Source organism: Marmota marmota, unplaced genomic scaffold, assembly GCF_001458135.2.
Source record: "Marmota marmota marmota unplaced genomic scaffold, marMar, whole genome shotgun sequence".
Lineage (NCBI taxonomy): Eukaryota > Metazoa > Chordata > Mammalia > Rodentia > Sciuridae > Marmota > Marmota marmota.
This window is the reverse complement of record NW_025999928.1, coordinates 2,900,417-2,918,118: the sequence shown is the minus strand read 5'-3', so window position 1 is coordinate 2,918,118 and position 17,702 is coordinate 2,900,417. Positions and strand designations below refer to the sequence as shown.

At 37.4% G+C, this 17,702-nt stretch overlaps 2 protein-coding genes across 11 annotated transcripts in view; both read left to right on the top strand.

Moving 5' to 3' along the window:
- The window catches only part of Tut7 (terminal uridylyl transferase 7), a 59,155-nt gene extending 55,633 nt beyond the window's left edge, over positions 1–3,522 (top strand). For 8 of the 10 annotated variants that reach the window (XR_007346544.1, XM_048800466.1, XM_048800467.1 and 5 more), the window contains 2 exons: positions 2,506–2,566; positions 2,663–3,522. Coding sequence is in view for 9 of the 10 variants with exons in the window: in XM_048800466.1 (XP_048656423.1) it covers positions 2,506–2,566; positions 2,663–2,708 (107 nt within the window). In the remaining variant the exon portion in view is untranslated. Of the gene's footprint in view, positions 1–1,168; positions 1,267–2,505 lie in introns of those variants that run through there. The other 2 variants (XM_048800469.1, XM_048800464.1) reach the window with 2 other exon arrangements.
- Positions 3,523–8,255: 4,733 nt separating this feature from the next.
- The window catches only part of Isca1 (iron-sulfur cluster assembly 1), a 13,686-nt gene continuing 4,239 nt past the window's right edge, over positions 8,256–17,702 (top strand). Inside the window, exons 1-2 of the mRNA XM_048800472.1 lie at positions 8,256–8,435; positions 15,742–15,774. Coding sequence (XP_048656429.1) covers positions 8,334–8,435; positions 15,742–15,774 — 135 coding nt within the window. The 5' untranslated portion in view covers positions 8,256–8,333. The remainder of the gene's footprint in view (positions 8,436–15,741; positions 15,775–17,702) is intronic.

The following is a 17,702-nucleotide window of genomic DNA, read 5'->3' as shown; positions in this document are numbered from 1 at the left end:
GGAAATAGGCTTTCTTAAAACTATCCTTACCTACATGCCCTGTCAAGTAGGCTGAGAACACATGGACACCTGTTTATGTAACACTATAATGAATGTTTGTGTATTTGCCTATTTGTCAGGATAAATCCTCACTTATGGTAGATTAGAGTGTGTACATTTTGACCATGATGCCACTACTGTCAATCTATAACTGTTGACAATCCCAGAGAGTTAATGAATAATTCTTCTCAAACACTGACTTCATGGGGATAGTCTTTATATTTTACCAATCTGAATTTCTGTGATAACCATTGAAATCTTAACATTTTTCACATTTTCATTACATCTTATTTATGGATTTGTATTTTTATATCACAGTATTCATTTCTATTTTTAGGAGCATCTTTTGCACAGGAGTTCATTCACACTTTGTCAAAAGTGTTACAAGAATCTTCACTTCACCATCAACAACTCTTATTTCATCCTCACTTAGATATGTTTACCATACATGTTTGTTTGTTTTAATAGTTTGATTTAGCCAATGTTTAGGTGATTTCAAACCATGTGTAAAAATTTTATAAATTTTATGTTTTTCCCTTAGATTATATAAAAGTTCCATTCATTTTCAATTCCAATAGTTTGGGGGGCTTGGGGGTTTTGTTTGTTTTTTCTTTTTTTTGGTACCAGGGATTGAACCCAGGGGCACTTAACCACGGAGCCACATCCTTAGCCCTATTTATTTTTTTTTAATTTTGAGACGGGATCTCACTAAGTTGCTTAGGGCTTTGCTGTGTTGCTGAGGCTGACTTTGAACTTGCCATCCTCCTGCTTCAGCCTCTCATGTCATTAGTACTGTTCTTAGAAAAATGTTTAATCTTTGATTCTAAATAAAAGACTATTAATATAGTAGAAGTACCCTTTAACTGTCATCACCAGGCCCATCTCTCTCAGGTCCCACTCTACCCAAGAAGCATCCATTATTATAAGTTAACTCTTACATGTATGTACTTGATGAATTTTTACATTTAAATGGCATATTGTAAACTTTAAAATAAGAATTTTATTCCCCACCTATTTTTCATATCTAGTTAAAATAATTTTAAGATTTTTATATGCTGCTATATATATTTAGTATTTTGTACAATATTCCACTATATGAATACAAAATATTTATGTTTTTATTGCCTAGGATATGGGCATTTATACCTGGGTCTTATATTTTGCTGTTATAAGCAGTACTGTAATGAACATCCTTGTGGGAGTCTTCCTTGAGCATGTATGAGAGATTCTATAGGTTAGTATACCTACAAGTGAAATCCTTACATCGTAGTATATGTGCATTTTAGTTAGATACTATTAAATTACCATCTTACTGGCTAAACAATTGCAGCTCCCACCAGTAGTGTCTGAGCTATTTCCACACATCACATCCTTACAAATACTTGATTTTGTCAGAATGTTAATTTTTGCAAATTTGACAGACGAAAACTATTTTGGTGGTATTCATTTCATGCACGTCTATATTTTCTTGACTTTAGTAATGCTAAGTACTTTTTTTACATATATTTAGCCACTTTTTCTCTTTTGTATATTGTTTTTTTTTTCTTTGCCCAGATACCTGTTGGTGTTCATCTTTTCTATATTGACTTATAAGTCCTTTAGGTATGGTGATATGATATGCTTAGGAACGCTCCCACCCACTATTTTTTAAGTATTTGCTACTGCTTATACTTTGACTTTTTTATACTTATATTTAATTCTGTAATTCATTTTGGAAATGAATGAAGAAGCAGGGATATGGTTGGAGAAAGGAAACTAACTTCTTTCTCCCTCAAAAAATATATATTTGATACAATACTAGTTATTGAATAATTCATACTTTCCCCTATTGGTTTGAAATTGCAACCTTCATTATGTACAAGTACTCTGTTATGCATCATCTCTAAAGAATTTCTCAACTCTCTCTTGTTGCATTGATCTATTTGTTTAGGCTCCAGAACAAACTTTAGTAACTGCACTACTGTATGGTTGACTTAGTAATTCTCTTTCCTGTCCTTCACTTATAAATATAATAAATTTCTTTTTTTTCTTTTATTAGTTATAAATACCATGTCACCATCCAAAACTTAATCTGCAGAGTAATGATGCAAGATATTTATTTCTGGTCCAAGAATTCTTTGCAATCTATTCTAGTTAGTTGCAAATGAGGACACTAATCTATGTAAAGCAGAGTCTTGAAAAGTTGGGTTTATCTGCCCTCTGCACCAACATGAAAGTAACAAATGGATAAACGTATTAAAGTAATCACTCTAAGCAGCTTGTCTGCATTTAGAAAGAGTTGACTAAGCATATGTTTAATATGTCATATGTACTTTTTTATATCTAGTCTAATTACTTGATTCAAAACAAATGATCGTTTTGATGAAAAAAATTCTGTAATTAACAATAAGAAGTAATTTTATGATTTTTTTGATGAAGTGAGACTTGTTTCATTTATGTTGGGTTTTGTTTTTTCCCCTTCTCTAGGTAGCCTTTCCAGTAAATATATGACTCAGGGAAAAGCCTCATCGAAGAGGACCCAGCAGGAATCATGAGGGAAGGAAAATGCAGCACTCTAATGGCCACTCAGGCATCCCTATTCACTTGGAAAATTAGATTCATTTCACAGGACATAGCAGCATAGATCAGGCTTCAACTTAACATTCAAGGGAAATGTCGGATTTTTTTAATTTAATGATATTAATGAGGAAAAAAAATTTTAATATAGTCTTATCTACCACCAATCCCCATAGATTTAAGGTTTTTAATAGAAAGCCATGATGTATGTATTTAAGCCAGGTTTTAAAAAAAAAAAAAAAGTGTAACTAACTATGGGCAAGTATTCAATGAATACAGCTTCATAGTTTTAATTCTTTGTAAGCACACAAAAAATAGTGTGCTGAAAAACCCCAAGTAAATTAACTCCTTTTTTCCCTATAAGTCCCTGTTTGTTTTGAAGAGGGGAAATTATATTTATTGTTGTTTACTGAATCCTTGTGTGGAAGCGTATCAAATATGTGTGAACTGCTACTGCTGTACTTAGGATTTACAAACATTATTTTATTGCTCTTTGTAGAAGTGATAACATAAACATGAGTATTTATGTGAGCCTTAGTGGATACGCAAGTGCCACTGAGAGATCTCTGGGTGTTTTCCTCTCTAATTTTAAGTAAATTGACAGAACTACTATGCTATAAAAATGAAGTCAGGAAAACAAGTAGTTCTGTTTGCTTACTAGTAAAAACATTTTCAAGGGAAAAGTGACAAAAGTGCTTTTTACTTTTTATGATATTCAGAAATTAGGGTGGAGAACTTTTAAAAACCTTAAGATCAGTGATGCTGTCTCTGCCAATTATAAGTTTGATTGGCATCATTCTGGATCTGACTGGAGCCCTCACAGAACTGTTTCTCTAACTTCACAAGCCTTTCCAAAGTAGTACATGGTCAGAACTATGCCTCCGTTTATTTATCATTTTGAAATAAAATCAAAATTTCCACCTGTAATTTTATCCACATTATTTTCTAGTGAAAGAGTTCTAAATTTCATTAGGAAAATAAATCAAGGAGTTAGGACCATGTAAATCTCAATCCCTTCTTTTTGGGGGGGTGGGGGACAGTGCTGAGTATAGAAGCCAGGGCCTCACATGTGTTAGGCAAGCATTCTACCACTGCGCTATTCCCCCAGGCCAAATCTTCTTTAATAGGATGCACAGGAAGTTCCCTTTGTTGTGTGCCCTGTGATAATTGATAAATTTATCTTAACCCACACTGTGCCCTGTGATAATTGATGTTTATCTTAACCCACTATGTGCCAGACCCTAGGTATGAACACAAAAGACACAAATTGAAGGATGCAGAGAATGTTACTGGCAAGCACTACAAATGTGAGAAAACTCAGGCATATACTCCCCACCACTACCACCACCCTGTGTCTTTTTTGGAACTAAAGATCAAACCCAAGGCTTTGTGAATGCAAAGCAGACACTTTGCCACTGAGCTACATCCCAGCCCCCTTTTTTTATTTAAATAAATAAATAAAAGTACTTGAAAACATCCCAGCTATGGAAGAATCATCAAAATTAAGAACTTTAGAGGGCTGGGGTTGTGGCTCAGCGGTAAAGCGCTCACCTTGCACGTGCAAGACCCTGGGTTCGATTCTCAGCACCACATAAAAATAAAATAAAGGTATTGTGTCCAACTACAACTAAAAAATAAATTAAAAAAAAAAAAGAACTTTAGAATTTGAAAGTCACAATTACAAAACAATTTCTGATTGTTCCTTACTCAGTTTAAACAGACTCACCAATTGCACAACCTGGGATGATCCTGCTCTACATGACTTTCTTCAGCTTTGGCTCTTCTGGTTTCTTCTCTTTGCTTAGGGCATTAATGTCAACTGGGCTACAATGTCAGTCACACTTTCTTTGAAAAGCCTGTTGATGCTGTTCTGTTGTCTTCTGGCATTATAGCAGAAGAGTTCTGTTAAGACCAGCCTAATTTTTGTTCCCTGGATAGTTTTGTTTTTATACTTTGGTTCTTCTATACTGTATACTTTTTATTTATCCTCATAATTAAGAAAGAAAATTACCTCAGTCTAAAAATGTCTCTCCAGTGACTGGAACAAAATTCAATATGTCTCCCTATTCATTTCCTTTTTGAGAAAGTATTTTCTTTTGTTTTTGATAACTCTTATCTTTTCTCAATATCCCATGCTCTGTCATCTTTCCTTTTCATCATGCTAGAAAACTTCTCAAGTTTAATTTTCACATGACTGGCTTGATTTTTAGTGTCACTTTGCTGTTTTCTAATATGAATTTTGTCATCATTCTTTCTTAACTTACCTACACCTTCCTTTTCCTCTAGTTTACTGTTATATTTTCTTCCTTGTCATAGAAACGATGCTTTCTTGTATCCTTTTAATAATGTTAAGGTTTCCTACATTTTATTCAGATTTCTATATTAGATACTACCCAATACATTGGAGTTTGTTTGATTTTTGAATCCTCACACTGGATCTGTGGGACAATGAACAGTGTTTACCTGCAAACCTAGAGAATGGATTTCTCCTGGCTCTTCACTTGAATGATGGTCACAACCCTTTCTCAGCACTCCATGCAGAGTGTAATTCTTAAGACATTGCTGTTTTTCAATTACATCAGGCCTGTTGGTCTTAACAAGCACCACCAGTGCTCCACTACCAATGTTTTTGTTTTGTTTGATACTGAGGTATCCAGGATGCTTTTCCATGGAGTGCTATGTTCCCAACCTTTTTTATTTTGAGAAAGGGTCTGCTGAATTGCTGAGGGTCTCACTAAGTTGCGGAGGCTGACCTCAAACTTGTGATCCTCCTATGTCAGCCTCCCAAGTGACTGGGATTACAGGTTGCATCACCATGCCTGACTGAAATCCACCCCCCTTTTTTTTTTATAATAGCAGTGGTCCAGAATCAACATTTTTTTATATCTTGCTCAGTGTGGATAGTATCAGTAATGTGCAGGTTTAAACATGTTTTTAAAATGTTCTTAGATAATACGTTTATTTTTCCTTTTGAAATATGCTTCACAGATGGCTTCTAAGGGAAAAAAAATTAAAAAAAACTTTCCCAGGTGGAAAAAAAAAAAAATCCTGTACAGATGAGTAGAATTCACAGTGTTACAAGGGGGAAAAGTTGGAAACAATTTTTACAGCTCCCCATAAAACTGTAAAGAAGTGCTTAGAATAGTGTGGGGTTTTTTTTATTGTTGTTCTTGTTTGTTTATGTTTTTGTTTCTTCAAACCAGGCGTTTTGGACAGCAATAGTTAAAAAAGTTGCACTTTCACTAGGTGGAACTCTAGACTTGGGTAGGGTTGGCCCTGCCAGTTTTCTAGCTGTGTAGCAAACCTCCTAACCTCAGATAGTTAAGTTTCCATCCTATAACAAGGAAATCATACCTGCCCTTACAGAGTCATGAGGATCAAGTGAGGTCTTATTAGGGAAATGTCTAGAACTGTGAAACTAAATGCTGAAGTGCAGAATCGGATGTTTCTTCCCTTCCAAATTTTTAGCATTATTAGTGTTTACGCCTTGTTTCAACACCACAGGACAGCTGCTGCTCTGAGATAAATTATGCTCACATATTAAGTGAAAACTTTCCTAACATATTCAGGAGACTGCCAGTTTCAAATAACATTAGGTATGCCTGATCCACTGGCAAGAAGATTATGTAACGTCATGCTTACAAGCAAAACAGCTACCCAAGTGAAAAACTGAATAGTGTGAATTTCAAAAGGAAAGAAGGGCTTTTAAACATACATGGGATCCTAGGGCTGGGATTTGGCTCAATGCACTTGCCTAACATGAACCAGGGTTTGATTCCCATCATCAAAAAATACACAGGAAGGCTGGTTTGTGGCTCAGTGGTACAGCACTTGTCTAGTATGTGTGAGGCACTGGGTTTGATTCTCAGCACCACATATAAATAAATGAATAAAATAAAGGTCCATCAACAACATATGTATATATAATTTTTTAAAACCCCACAGGATCCTGAATTAGGAAATTAGGACTAGATTTTTTAAATAGCATCTAATGCACTAAGTTGGAGAATTTGAGTTTAAGCACCACGTGTAATAGACAAGCTGGTTCTTTTGCCCCCCTCAGTTCAAAGTTGTAAGGCCAGTAGGACACAATGTGCAACAAGGTACTTTTCAAACCTGTAAAGTGCTACGCAGCTTTACAGCTTTTCAGTAATTGAAAAAATTATGCATGGCATCTTTTTAATTTTACTTGTAAGAGCAATTTTAGTTTCATCGCAAAATTGACAGAGTACAGAGTTCTGTATGTCTCTTATTCCCACACATGCCAACCAACCACTCCCATTATTCTGCACTACAATAGTATATGTGTTAAAATCAAAAAACCTGGTTTGACACATCATTATGCAAAGTCTGTAGTTTACATTAGGGTTCACTCTTGATGTTGTACATCATATGGGTTTTGAGAACTAAACAACATGTCCATTACAGTTTCATACAAAGTAGTTTCACAATACATGGCATCTTCATTATCAATTAACTATGTTTATTGAGTACTGTTATGTGCCTGCACTCTTCCAAGGATTTTTTATGTATTAACTTGTTTAATCTTCACAATATCTGTAGGTGGAAAGGCATAAAAAATAAATACCTTATCCCAAATCATCCAAAGATGAAGCCAAGACAAACCCACCACCCTACTGCCTCTCAACCCCCCCATTTTCTGTTTGTATTAACAACAAAAAGTCCTGTCGATGCAATTCCTCTTCTGAAACAGGAAGACAGACTGCCTGATAATTGTGAGGTATCCTTTCAGACCTTGTATGTTCCAGAGGATCAGAGAAAAAGCGGGCTCTGAAGAACTTTCCATTATTAAAACACTGAATAATAATCTATACCCCTTCCCCCAGCACCACTCCACAGAATTCCTGTCTCTATCCTAAACCTTCACTTGTTTACGTGGCTTCCCGTGTATGCCTGGGATACGGTGCCTGATGTTCAAGAATATTGCTTAATTAATAAGAATTATGCTCCTGAGCAGCCAGACAAGGTCTCGCAACAGGTACTGATAGGTACCCTCTACAAACGTGACTATTCGCCCTGTCACTGTGAAGCTGGGTTCCGCATTCAGCACCAGAACAAAAATTGCGTTAGTCACCATCCTTTAGCATCCCCAGCAGTAGAGCATGCTAGAGGTGGGAAAGAGGGGAACTGCATAATGCACAACTCCGCAGCAATTCTGTGCTCTTAATAACTGCGGAGTTGGACAAAAGGGAAGGGGAAAAAAATGATGTAGATGTCCGATTATCGGAACGGTTCTCCTTTAGAGAACAAAACTCCCGGGGGCGCTCTGAAGCCTCAAGAGCCTGTTACTGATTGTTACAGGAGGCGATGGCGCCGCACCTCGCCCAGCAACCCTCCTCAGAAGTCAGCGAGGTCGGAGGTCATGGCTTGTCCCCCATCTGCGCTCCACGAGGTCGCGCCGACTCCGTGCTCGGCGGTGACGGCCTACTTCCCGTGTCCCTGCACCCACCGGGGTGATTAACAAACACTACCAGCCAAGCCGCGCGCAGTCCTAGAAGCTGCTAGCAGGGCTGCCCGCAGAAATCCGCCCCGCCCCGCGGCCCGTCACTCACACCCCCCGCCCAATGGCGGGTACGGGCGGGGCGGGGCGGGGCGGGGCGGGGCCCGGGGCGCTGTGCGCCGGAGCTTAGTGGCGTCAATGCGCCCGCAGTGTCCATGGAGAGAGGTTGAGGTGGCCGAGCTCCGGCCCGAGGCACCCGGGCGCCGGGACGGCGAAGATGTCGGCCTCGTTAGTCCGGGCCACTGTCCGGGCTGTGAGCAAGAGGAAGCTGCAGCCCACCCGAGCCGCCCTCACCCTGACACCTTCAGCAGTAAACAAGATANCGGGGAGGCTGACGGTGTGTGTCAGCGCGAGCCTAGCGGCGACCCTGCTACACCCCAGTTGCCGGAGGTCTCCTTCGCTGAGATCGGACGTACCTAGTGCCAGGTTTGGCAGGACGACACCAGGAGTCCTGCCCAGGAGGTGCGTGGGTAGGGGCGAGCCCCGGAGCCCGCCTGTGCGAGAGGCCGAGAGGTGATAAAGCCCCCACCCCCTCCGAGGGCTAGGCTGCGGCGCACAAAGAGTTACTTCCTGGTGTCTGTGGTAGCGGAGGTTTTTTGAAACACCCCGTGAGCCTCCTGCAATCCTAGGGTTTTACAAAGGACAAAGGATGAAGATTTTCACGCTGAGTTCACAGCGTTTTCTGGGAGAGAGGTCAAACACACAGAAAGGAGACCAGAACGCAAACCACAGATACTTAAAAGAATTCACTGAGTATACTGTACTCCCTCGGAACTCTGGATTTTTTTAGTTAAAGGAAAACTCGTATTACGTAGAATTAACCTTTCTAAAGGGTACAGTTCAGTGGTAGCACTCAAAATGTTGTGCCACCATTTCTTCTATCTAGTGCCAACTCATTTGCACCTTAGTAAGCAACCTTCTGATCAGTTCAACTTGTTCTCAAATACTGTTAGTTAACCCACTCTTTGTGCAAGCATTCGCCTAGAGACTGGGAATCAGAAGACCTATTGCCATAAAATTAGTTGAAATAAAAGTCAAGTCGTGATCAGCTGGAAGAATTTATTTTTACTTCATCAGTGTTTAGGCCCTTGAGGTTACCCCAATTATATTCATACTGTATTCTGTATTACTTTTCTGTATTAGCCAGTACATTTTCATGTGTGGAAAATGTATCATGGAATCTAGAATTTTCCAAAGCCTTGAGAACTAACTAAAGGGCACAGCTCATACTTTGTGTCTCATTTCAATCTTAATAAAAATTATTCAGAATTCAAAAGAATTCTAATAATAGTAGATCTAAGAAAAGTCGGAAGGTAAGGATGGTTTTCTGACATTTCTTTTTCGATCGCCGTATGGCAAGTTATCTGTTCCTTCAGAATTTCTGTGTCATTCCCTTCCACTCCATTCTTGTTCTTTCAGCAGATATATCAAGATCTACTCTGGTTCAGAACAACAAATAATGAATTTCCACCCTTCATGGACAGTCATAAAGAAAGCTTTTGCCATCTCTTACGAGGAATAATAACACATCTCATAATCTCAGGCTAACTACCTCTCTCCCCTCTTGCTTGCTGCTTCTTCATTACATGTTATAGCAGTTGTCAGGTTTCAGGGTCTTCCATGTTGCCTGGCTCTACTGTAGGAGTCTGTTATCTAAATCCTAAGTGTTATGACTGACTTGAGAAGCTTCTTTCCCTATGATTTTCTTAGGAGATGGTGGGAGAGAAAAAGCACATTAGTGCTACTTTTCCACCATGATCTGTATTAATGGGCTGTCAATTTAGTCCTAGTATATGTACCCTTATCTCAAAACACTATGGCCTGTATTGTGTTTAGTTTTAAACCCAGAATGTTATGTCAAGCACAGAAGTAGGGAAGTGATCAAAGGCCTAATAAATGGAGACAGATAAGAGCACCCAAAAGAAGAGATAATAAAACAAGAAAGAGATAAATTTACTTGGATATATAAATTTTTACATCAGGAATTTGACATGTTGCAACATTCAAAAAGGAATGTACTTGTGGAGTCTGCCTCAGATCAGAAAGGCTAGGAAAAGCAATTGATGACATGAAAAAATTACAGATTGTCTGCATTAACTTGTGTTGGTTCTGAAGAGAATTGGTGGATTGTTCAAAACAAGTGTTTAGACTGGTGATAAATTGCCTATGTAACTTTTATGCAAACCATGAGTGGTCCCTTGATTGACAAGGAATTGAAAAATGAAATTGAATTCATAGGAGCCAGAGTAACATATGATTACAAAACACAAAGATTAAACAGGCACCTTTATTTCTGGCATTTAACAAGTCAAAATGAGTGTAATCCTAATTTAGGATTATAGATGACCCACACTGTACATAAAGTACAACCAAAGTTCTATAAGATGATAATGGTACACTGAATAATATAGTTGTTGAAACATGAAGAGAAGTTATGTACAGAGGTGCCTTGGGGCTTAACTTTCTAGTGGAACCTGGTTGATAAGGGTTTAGAAATGCTTAATATTTAATAAGCTATAATTCTTTGTATCAGAACCAGAAGTCCTTTGAAACAGTGACCAGGAACTAAGATTTTTACATGAAGGCAATTTAGGAACTATTAAAACATCGGGAGTAGTTCAGTAGTAGAATGTGCTTAGCTTTCACAAAGCCCTGGGTTCATCCCCAACATCAAAATAATCACAGAATTGTAAGAATAAAAACATGGTTGGGGGGCTGGGGATGTGGCTCAAGCAGTAGCGTGCTCATCTGGCATGCGTGCGGCCCGGGTTCGATCCTCGGCACCACATACAAACAAAGATGTTGTGTCCGCCGAAAACTAAAAAATAAATATTAAAAAAATTCTCTCTCTCTTTAAAAAAAAAAACATGGTTGGGGCTGGGGTTGTGGATGAGCGGTAGAGTGATCGCCTTGCACATGTGAGGCCCGGGGTTCTAGCCTCAGCACCACATAAAAATAAATAAAATAAAGGTATTATGTCAAACTACAACTGAAAAATAAAAATTTTAAAAAACACGGTATGTATATAATATCCACCACCTAGAAAGTATTCAATAAATGATGGATATCTTTATTACTGTGTATCAAATGAGAAGAATGATAACGTTAAAAATTTTAATGGGAGCTGTTAAAATGTAAACGTACACTACAAATATTTTATAAGTGTAAATACATGTGAATAGAAGATAAAAGAAAAACACCCTAATGCCAGTCATAGATGCTAAATAGTAGTGTAACAAAATATACTCATTGCTCATTGGTTGCCATTTACCTAACATCTTTTAAACATTAAAATGCCAGATTTTTAATAAAATTAAAATAGGTTATAATTGTTTGTGCATGTTTGTAAGTGTCTTTTCCTATAAATATAATAATAAAAATAGCTTGGAAGTAGATCTTTTTTAAATTGGCCCAAAATATCTTAAAAGATAATTCTCTCACTTTAAAAAGAACTTGTTCCTAGTTGGGTGCCATGGCATATTCCTATAGTCCCAGCAATATAGGAGAGGATTGCAAATTCAAGGCCAGTCAGGGCAACTTTGCAAAACCCTGTCTCAAAAAAAATATAAAATTAAAAAGTTAAAAGAATAAAAAGGGGTAGGGATGAGGCCTAGTGGTAAAATGTCCCTGGATTCAGTCGCCAGTACCACCAAAACATTATGTTTCAATGGATTTTAATAGTCTCTTAAATTTTAAATTCACAGACTAAATCTGAGATTAATTATTATTAAGTCACAATTAATGACAATACAATTAATATCAATTTTGGGGGGGTACTGGGGATTGAACTCAGCCACTCAACCACTGAACCACATTCCTACCCTTTTTTGTATTTTATTTAGAGATGGGATCTCACTAAGTTGCTAACCCTTGCTAAATTGCTAAGGCTGGCTTTGAACTCATGATCCTCCTGCCTCAGCCTCCCAGTCTGCTGGGATTATAGGTGTGTGCCACCGTGCCCTGCTAATTAGTATCGATTTTGAGGGGGAAATAGGGGTCCCCTAGTTGTCCTAAAGAATACATTGGTAATGTAAGGCTGCGTGTCATATGGTAGAAGATTTTATGCCATTTTCCAGATTGATTTCCCTAAACAAAAAGTTGCCAAACTATGCAAACAGTCCTTGGGCAAAGTAAGATATTTAGCTTCTGCCTTGTACTTGATACACAAAGTCCTTTTTTTGGAGGAGGGAAGGGGGATTGAATTCACAGCCTCAAACATGCTAGGCAAGTATTGTACTACTGAGCTATATCCCCAGCCCTAGAAGGTACTTTTTATAGGGAGAGGTTTTTTTTTTTTTTAATTTTTCTAATTTGTTTTAATTAGTTATATCTGACAGTAGAATGCATTTATGCACTTTGATATATCATGCATAGATGGGATATAATTTCTCATTTTTCTAAGTGTACATGTTGTAGAATCAAATTGGTCATGCAGTCACATATATACATAAGAAAATTATGTATATATGCAGTCGCATATATACTTAAAGTAATAATAACAGAACATTATTTCGTTCTACTATAATTCCTATCCCCACATCCCCTCCCCCTTCCTTCCCTTCCCTCTACCTAATCTAAGGTAACTTCTCTAGTGCCCCAACCCCCTTATTGTGAATTAGCATCCACATATCAGAAAAAACATTCGGCTTTTGGTTTTTTAGGATTGGCATATTTCACTTGGCATGATAGTCTCCAACTTCATCCATTTACTGGCAAATGCCATAATTTCATTCATTCTTCTTTAAAGCTAAGTAGTCCATTGGAGATATACACACACACACACACACATGTATATATATATAAAAAATATATCTCACATTTTCTTTCCATTCATCTATTGAAGGACACCTAGGTTGGTTCCATAGTTTAGCTATTGTGAATTGAGCTGCTATAAACACTGACGTGGCTGCATTACTGCTGATTTTAAGTCCTTTGACTATAAACCGAGGAATAGGATAGCTGGGTCACACGGTGGTTCCATTCCAAGTTTTCTGAGGAAATAGAGATTTTTTTTTTTTTAAAGGACTTGTTCATTCTGACGTCTTAAAAAAAAAAAATCAATCACTTCAAAATTATTAGAACCATCATTTTCCCCTTGGTTGAATACTCAGTTAACAGTGTTATACATCAGTAGTAACATTCCCTCAATAGAGCATGTTTTGTTTTCACCTGACCCAGGAAAGTTAATGGGTTTTTTTTTGGTTTTTTTTTTTTTTTTGGTTCTTATAAATACAGCTTCCAGGCACACAATCCTGTTTTAATGTTACTTTCTCATTCATTCCTTTCTGTATACAATATAAACATCAACAACCTTTGGTCTAACATTTTGATAGATAGACCATTTGCTGTGACTTGCTTCCTTTTATTGTGTTTAAATGTTTTCTACTAGGAGTTGAGGAAAGAAGAAAATATATAATTTTGTAAAACCAAATTTGATAATTTAGAAAATCACATGGAAAGGAGGAAAAAAAAAACTTGGAGCTAGTGGAGGAGGAGAGCCCTATGTTTTCTTCAGCACCTGGACTCTCTGCACCTTTTACCAGCCACACTAAACCAAAATTAACCATCAGTTTTTAGTTTGAACAAATATTTTTCCACGGTTATGCCTTTTTTTTTTTTTTTTAACAGAAATCTTTTTTTTTTATTTGGCAGGAAGTAGATTAATTTCTTAAGCACACACCTAGGAAATATGCCCATGAAAATTTACAAATGGAAAATAAAGCTTGCTTTTATTAGCATCCATTTAGAACAGTGAACAAGCACTTAAAAAAAAGTTTTAATAAGTATATCTCTAAAAAGCTGATATTCTGTCATCTCAAAAAAAAAAAAAAAAAAAGATGCTGTAATTCTGCTTTTGAGCATTTCCTTATAATGCCCTCTGTGTTTTGTTGCTCTGTTACTCTTCTTATACAACTGTGGGAAAAGGCCTTTAGAAGCCATCTGCCAGCCAGGAATGGTGGTGCACTCCTGTAATCCCAGCAACTCAAGATTCTGAGGCAGGAGGATCATGAGTTCAAAGCCAGCCTCAGCAATTTAGCAAGGCCCTAAGCAACATAGCAAGACCTGTCTCTAAATAAAATGTAAAAAGGGGCTGGGGATGAGGCTTAGTGGTAAAGCACTCCTGGGTTCAATCCCTAGTACCAAAAAAAAAAAGAGAGAGAGAGAGAAATAGAAGTCATCTGCTGATGGTGATTTTTTTCTCTTTTTTTACAGTAACATAAGAAATACAGACCTACACACACACATATCATACATTAATAACTTAAAATGGTTCACTTATTTAACATCTGCTTTTTTTATTGTTTTTTAAAATGCTGGTATCGACCTTCTAAATTGACTTCATGACCCTTCTAACTAGGGTCCACTCTGTGTTTAAGCATTCTTGTCATGTGACCGCGAGCCCCAACCCAGACAGCACACTCCAGGGCCAATCCTTGGGTCTTTTCCCCCAGTAGAAACTTGAGTCCTGGCTACAGTTGACTACTAAGCCATAGGTCATAATATGGACATCAGGAATTCACAAAAACCAAAGGACCAGTACAGCATTGCTGGTTAGAGGAGCTCATAAATCAGAAACTAGGAAATACATCATCTCTTCATTAATAGTTGAGCTTATTGTGCCTGGCACTGTCCTGAATGCCTTTCCTGAATTTGAGTATGTTATCCTCACTAGAATCCTAAAGAAGAGGGACTGTTATCCATATTTCAGCAGTTAAGGGACTAGGAGTCAGAGAAGCTGCTTAACATAACTGCCTTGGAGGACACCAAAGAAGTAGACCAAAAAGCCCCCAAACAGACTCTTCTCAGTAGCCTCTTTCCCAAGAAGTTTGGTTTGGTAATGCTAACCTGAGGGCACAGGATAGGTCATCACATTTTTCTCATGTTGAGGATCACTGAGCCAGGTTAAACCATTCTTCCTGAGAAACAACAACATTTTTATCATTGTCTAGTTATGTTCATCTAGGTATCCAGAGATGTTGGTTTAATTCACATTGAAAACCTATGTGAGCATTTGATGTGACTGAGAAGCATACCTTGGGTTTCTTTTATGCCGGTAATACTCTTCCTTCTGTGCATTTTGATAGATTTGGATTAGATTGTAAGTTTGCACTCTCTTGCTTGCACACACTCTCTTTCTCTCCCCCCCCCCAACATGTATATGTGTGTGTGTGTGTGTGTATAAAATAATAATCAATAGAAAAAGCACTGGAGAGGGTTGGCTTTTCCACTGAGATACTTGGTTTTGTTCATTGGCATTCTGTGTGTCTGGCAGTGTGTTTGTTGCTGGGCATACAGTAAGGGCACAAAATAAATGCTGCCTAGGAAAATCACACTTGTAATGTAAGTAGATAATACAGTAAGTATATGAGAGAACTAACCTAGATCAGAGCAAGATTTAAAAGGATGTTGCTAGCAGTTTTGACAAAGAGGTTTTAATTGAGCAGACCTTCATGTGTTTGGGTATAAAAGCCACAAAGTATCTTGGCAAGAATGAAACAAAACTTTCACATGAATTTGCTAAAGACAGACTTTAATAGTCTTTAAAGACTATTCAAGAATGCTAGTTTTATAGCTAAAAACTTAATAACATTTTCATTTTTCAGACACCTTCAGCAGTAAACAAGATAAAACAGCTTCTTAAAGATAAGCCTGAGCACGTAAGTAAAGCCTATCAAACAAATATGTACTAAAAAATTAAAGTTCTCTTTTCAGAATGAATATATTTTGTGACAATATGCTTTCGTTAATTAGAAATTTTTTTCTTTTCTTTTTTTCTGTGGTGCTAGGGGTTGAACCCAAGGTCTCACTATGCTAGGCAAGCCCTCTCCCACCGAACTACACCCTCATCCCTGCACATGATTTTTAAAAATTCAAATAATACAGAAGGGGATATTCAGTATAAAAGAAGTTACTCTCAACTCTAGACTCTTCATTGTCATTCTTCCTTCCAAAAGCAACCTCTTAGTGTCCTTGAAGAGATAATAATATTTGATATGGCCAAACCAGAACTTCTCTGCCTTCACACTGTTGATGTTTTAGAGTGGTTTTTAGGATATTTGACATCATCTCTGGCCTCTACCTACTAGTTGCCAGTAGCACCCTCTTCTCTTTCTGTGACAACTAAACCCACTGATCTACACTCTTCTTATTATTCTTGTCTCTCTATTACTATTTCCCATATGTGCTATGGTTTCACCTTGCTTTTTACCCTTAATAGGCTTGAAGATCTTTCCATGTCATTGTGCAAAGGTCTGCCTCCCCCACTGGGCATAGTGGAAGCCTATAATCCCAGCAGCTTGGGAGGCTGAGGCAGGAGGATCAAAAGTTTAAAGCCAGCCTCCTCAGCAATGTGTCAAGGCCCAAAGCATAGTGAAACACCCTGTCTCATATGAAAAATAACAAAGATCCAGGTTAAGGTCAGTGGTTAAGCACCCCGGGGTTCAATCCCTGGTACCAAAAAAAAAAAAGGAAAGAAAAAATCTGCCTCATCTTCATGACTTTGTATAGTGTATTTTATACATTCATTGTTTTCTTTAACCAGTTCATTATATTAAGGGTCATTTGGGTTGTTTTCCTTCATTACTGCCACAAACATCATTTAACAGCTATTTGTTTAGTAGAGGTGTGTATGCCTGGCCCTTGTTATGGACCTGGAAGCATGACATAGTGTACCTGTTTCCTGGAGGTAGAATTGTTGAGTTAGGGATGTGTGTATCATCTTAATTGTAGTGCATTGTTAAGGGTTAATGGTATACTGTAAATCACTTCAAAAAATGAACTGTCGATAGTTAATATTTAGCCTACAGAGTTATTTCTGGGTTCTCTTGTACAATCTATACATTACAAAGTAGTGGGAGTTCTCAGCACTTCCCTCCTAAGAATTAATAAATGCTGACCAATGTTAGTGTTCCAATTCAGTTTGAATTGAAACAGTATAAATTGGCCAGTTGAAACAGGAAGTCAGTTTGTAGATTTAAAGGATGTTCATTCCTATTAACATAAAAAGGTATCATTTATAGTATGAACAATCCCTTTTCCCAACTGTAGTTACCTAATGCTGTGTTTTCATAAACTTTTCTATTGATGCATTATAATTACATGTATTAGTGGGACTCATTTCGGCATATTCATATATGCACATAATATAATTTAGTCAGTTTCATTCTCTAGTGCTTGCTTTCCCTTTCCTTCTCTCCCTTGTTTCCCTTGATTCTCTTCCTTTACTGGTCTCCCTTCTATTTTCCTGAGATTCCTCTTAACCCACTTTTTTTTTTTTCTTTTTTCTTTTTCTTTATCTTCCACTTGTAAGAGAAAACAAACAATCTTGATTTTTGGAGTCTGGCTTATTTCACTTAACATAATGCTCTCACGTTCCATCTCTTTACTTGCAGATGACTTAATTTAGTTCTTTATGGCTAAATAAAAACCATTGTTTATATATACTACATCTTCTTTATCCATTTATCTGTTGCTAGACACCTAGGCTGGTTCCATGAATTCCACTACTATAAACATGGGTATACATGTATGGCATAGTATATATGACATATATGACATAGTATATTGACAAATATTTATGATGGGC